At 41.7% G+C, this 4,907-nt stretch overlaps 1 protein-coding gene across 1 annotated transcript; it reads right to left on the minus strand.

Annotated features, from left to right (window-relative positions):
* Positions 1 to 778: 778 nt before the first annotated feature.
* Positions 779 to 4,592, minus strand: LOC102311388 (cytochrome P450 2D15; the record flags this gene model as incomplete). Its single annotated transcript, XM_005953380.2, is given in 4 exon segments — positions 779 to 1,198; positions 1,285 to 1,426; positions 1,668 to 1,769; positions 4,507 to 4,592. Coding segments are annotated over 4 exon segments (518 nt in total), but the record flags the coding sequence as incomplete, so codon positions are not given.
* Between the last annotated feature and the right edge of the window lie 315 nt (positions 4,593 to 4,907).

The following is a 4,907-nucleotide window of genomic DNA, read 5'->3' on the forward strand; positions in this document are numbered from 1 at the left end:
CTGCATTGAATCATACTTGTTATTAATCTCTGTCTCTCTTCCACAGCATGTCTTTATCCTGTCTTCCTTCTCTCACCCCAACCAATCACAGCAGATGGCCCCGCCCCTCCCTGAGCCTGGTTCTGCTGCAGGTTTCTTCCTGTTAAAAGGGAGTTTTTCCTTCCCACTGTCACCAAAGTGCTTGCTCATAGGGGCTCATATGATTGTTGGGTTTTTTCCTGTATGTATTATTGTAGCGTCTACTATACAATATAAAGCACATTGAGGCGACTGTTGTTGTGATTTGGTGCTGTATAAATAAAATCGAATTGAAATTGAATTGAATCGATGCAAATGCAGATCATTAGCAACACAATTTAAACAAACATGGTGAGATGAATTGGACTGCACCTTTAAATGAGCTGCTCAACTCTCAGCACTGCCTTTTCTGTCTGTGTACTTTGATTCTTTATGTGAAAGGTGAATCATGTCAGTCCCTCGAGGTCATATTCACAAACTGTATGACCACACAAATCTGTGCATAAACAATGCATACGAAGGTTTCACACAGTTATGATTAATCTGTTTTACTTTAACTATTTTTTTTGCAGTTTAATATTAGAGAAAATATATATATAAACAAATATGACAATTACTTGGAGAGTGTCTTCTTCGTGGATGATTACAGTTGTTCTTATGTTTTTAAGAAGCCCCCCAAAAGTTCTCAGTCCATAACCTCATATAAAAAAATCACATAATTAATAAAAGATGGATTTTAATAAAATCACAATCAACATGAGTGTGTGAGCATCTTGTTTATTGTCTTTTTCCTACATAAATCAGAGTCATTCAGCTTTGCTTTTCTAATATTTTCCCTTTGCTATTTCCTACCATTTGAGAACCATTACATAAATGCTGTCTCATCCCAGCTCATTCCTAGCAGGATGAGTCAGTGTATTTCCTATTTTAAAATGACCTTTCTAAACTAACTGGCATTCTATTTCCATCTGCTTCTTTGTATTCACACTGCCTCACTGTGGCCTTCTTAGTTGGACCTTCATGCGGTAAGGTTTGGGAGTCATTGTGATCCCAAAGACTGGAGTGAAGTCTGGTTCTCCTGCATCCTCGGGCCAGATGAATTTAAACTTCCTCAGCAGAGTCACCATGATGAGAAAGAGCTCCATGCGAGCCAGACCCTCTCCGAGACACACCCGAGGACCTGAGGCATTGAAAAAGACCTCAGAATTATCAAAACAAAAACTGTTTTAACTGGCCCTGTCTGTCCCCGTCAGTGTGCTCATGTACCTGCAGAGAAAGGCATGAAGGCCTCTGGTTTAACAAACTCTCCTTTGTCATCAAGGAAGTTTTCAGGGTTGAATTCATGAGGGAATTTCCACTGTCCCTCCTCGTTGAGCACTGAGGTCAGATTCTCAATGATCATTGTTCCCTGAGGGGAAAATGAATACAAAGAAAAAATGTCCACCAAGGATGCTCTTTATTGCCTCAGTTGTTTCGTTAGCTTCATAGCATAAGTGCCTAAGTCATTTTTTTGTGTTTTGTGTTTCAGACGGACAGGATGATGCAGCAGTGGTAGGGGAGTAAAGTTAGGCAAAAATCTCAATTTGACCAAAAAATGACTTAGGCACTTATGCTATGAAGCTAACGATATTTAAAGAGCTGTACCTTACCTTGGGAATGGAATATCCCATGAGCTCTGTGTCTGTAGTTGTGCGGTGGAAGACACTGAGAGGAACAGTGTTGGCAACTCTCTGCACTTCATGAATCACAGCCTGGACCAACAGAAGAGATTGTCTGTGCTTATTCGACTCTGGGAAGACTTCAGGTGCTCAGACAAAAAATACATACGAATAGATCAGGTCGGTCATCTGAGATGATTACACACTGTCAGGTTTTTGATTATCATCAGCATCATCAGGAAGTGATGGAATGGCAAAACGTAGAGTTTCAAACTTCTGTGAGCAAGACTTTCTGCTCCTTTTTCACTTTTATACAAAAAAACCTTTAAAAAGCTTTTAGCCAGTTTTAGACATTATTGGAGTGGAGGGCTTGTCTCCCAAGCAACTGGCAGAATGCTGTAGTGGTGAGATAAGAGAGATTTTATTTTATTCTATTCTGTACAGTTGTGTACTGTATTTATTCTTATTGTATTCTAATTTTTGCCTCATAACTTTTGCACTGTCCACTTCCTGCTGTGACAAAACTAATTTCCCACGTGTGGGACTAATAAAGGTTATCTTATCTTATAAGTCATGTAGCCTCAGTGAACAGTCAGGCAGTCTCCCCTGTATTATCACATGCCTTGTGGTAAATGGACAGATTCTTATAGAGCGCTTTTCTACTCTCCTGGAGTACTCAAAGCGCTCTATACAACATGCCTCATTCACCCACTCATAAAAGCACTTCTAAACTCAAGTGCAACCTAAACTACATTCATACACATTCATACTCCGATGAACGCATCGGAGGGCAACTCGGGGTTAGTATCTTGCCCAAGGATATTTGGCACGCAGACAGGAGCAGCCTGGGATCGAACCACCAACCTTCCGATCAGTAGCTGATCTGCTCTACCACCTGAGCCACAGTTGTGGTGCAACTACTTATTAGTAGTAATAAATGTTTTGGGGCAGTGCACACTTACTCCTGTTAGTTCATGTTCCCTGAGCAGTGGCAGGTGTATTACATTACACGCCCTGTTGGGTACAACACAGAGCCTCTTCAAACACAGAAGTGTTTTCCTCAGCCAACTGTTTCCTCAGTTGGCTGTAGCTCAGGCGGTAGAGCAGGTCATCTACTGATCGCAAGGTTAGTGGTTCGATTCCTCGCTTCTCCTAGTCTGCATGCCAAATATCCTTGGGCAAGATACTAACCCCAAATTGCTCTCCGATGCATCCGTCGAAGTATGAATTTGTGTGTGAATGTTAGTTAGAAAGCACTAAGAAAATGTGCTTGTGCGAATGCGATCGTGGCTCAAGAGTTGGGAGTTCGTCTTGTAATCGGAAGGTTGCCGGTTCGAGCCCCGGCTTGGACAGTCTCGGTCGTTGTGTCCTTGGGCAAGACACTTCACCCGTTGCCTACTGGTGGTGGTCAGAGGGCCCGGTGGCGCCAGTGTCCGGCAGCCTCGCCTCTGTCAGTGCGCCCCAGGGTGGCTGTGGCTACAATGTAGCTTGGCATCACCAGTGTGTGAATGGGTGGATGACTGGATATGTAAAGCGCTTTGGGGTCCTTAGGGACTAGTAAGGCACTATATAAATACAGGCCATTTTTGTGTAAAGCGCACAGAAACAGCTTTGGTGAAGGTTACAAATGATTTTCTTATGGCCTCTGACAGTGGTTGTCCTGCTAGATCTCAGTATAGTGGTCAAAAGGTTTGACCATAATGTATTATTACTGAGAGCTGAACGTGCTGTAGGTATTAAAGCTACTGTGCTGCAGTGGATTGAATCATATGCAATAAAGGTTAATTATGCAGTTTCAAAGGATTTTGTGCTGGGACCAGATCTGTTTATATTATACACGCTACCCTTAGGCAGTATCAGTCAAAGGCACAGCATACATTGTTATTGCTATGCAGATGATACCCAACCTTATCTGTCCATGAAGCCAGATGGCACACACCAATTAGTTAAACTGCTCTAAAATTAGCAACATCCCATTTAAGCATGACGCTGAAAAACTAGTTCATGCATCATCAGGGGGTCCTTTTGTCCCTCTGTGGGGGGAAACTCCCACTAGGTTTATATCTGGGACTCTTCACCATTTGACCTCAGAACTGAAGAAGCTTCTCGGATGAGAGGTGAAACGTCTTCAAGCAACTTAAAGAAGTCCAGACGCTTTTCTTTGCAGCTCCTTTGACTACAATGACCTGGATGACTGAGAACCTTCACAGACATATAGTTCATGCATTTATTACTTCTGGGTTAATAATTTTAATTCTTTATCATCGGGCTGTCCTGAAAACTCCCTAATAACCAGTTAATCCAAAATACTGCAGCTAGAGTACTGACAGGGACTAGAAAGCATAGCATATGTACCCCATATTGACTTCTCTTCATTGGCTCCCTGTTAAATCCAGAATTCGTATTTAAAATCCTTCCACTCACATAAAAGGTCTTATGATAAAGACCTCATAGTACCATATCACCCCAATAAAGGACTTCTGTCTATTGGAGTTTCCACCTCCTGTTCTTCATCTGTTCTTATTATTGTGGACCCTAAGCATTTTTTGTGTCCCTTTTATATTAATATTGTTTATTTCTTAGCCTTTTTGTAATTGAATGGATTATACCTCACTCTTCCATAAGGTCCCTTGAATTTTTACAGCTGCCAGCAGTTGTGTCGGCTTTTGAATTAAACACACCATTGAACAACACCTGCTAAACAGAGGGACCTCCAAAGGTTGATTCTGTTCATCTGGACGTAGTTCAACTGAAAATGCTAGATGATTGAGCATGCATCAAGACGTAAACCGAGGGACATTTATAAGTAGAACTGCCTGATGTACAGCACCTGGGTGTAAGGCATCTCGTTCCTGTCTTCAAAACTGGCCCGATACTTCCCTTCCAGTACTTGGTCTATCTCTTGCTGACATCTGTCTGTGCAGACAAAATAAAATAACACAATTCACATGACGGCTTATATAACATGTTGAGACTATCACACTAGGAGAGTTGTTTCCAGCCAACGCATTGTTGCGACTACATTCTTGAAAAAGGAACTGGTTTGATGTTGTCAGTAAAGGAGCATGTCGTGTTGAGAGTGAAGTTATTTTATATGCGTGCAGTGGGGAAAACATATGAAACCTTCTGTATTAATTCACTTCATCTTGTCAAACAATACCAGTCATTAAATACAAAATCCACAGTTGATCTAATAATTTCACCTCCTCACTACGTACGACTCTGGATACT

The sequence above is a fragment of the Haplochromis burtoni genome, unplaced genomic scaffold, assembly GCF_018398535.1.
Source record: "Haplochromis burtoni strain Fernald_Lab_line unplaced genomic scaffold, NCSU_Asbu1 Contig_4016, whole genome shotgun sequence".
NCBI lineage: Eukaryota > Metazoa > Chordata > Actinopteri > Cichliformes > Cichlidae > Haplochromis > Haplochromis burtoni.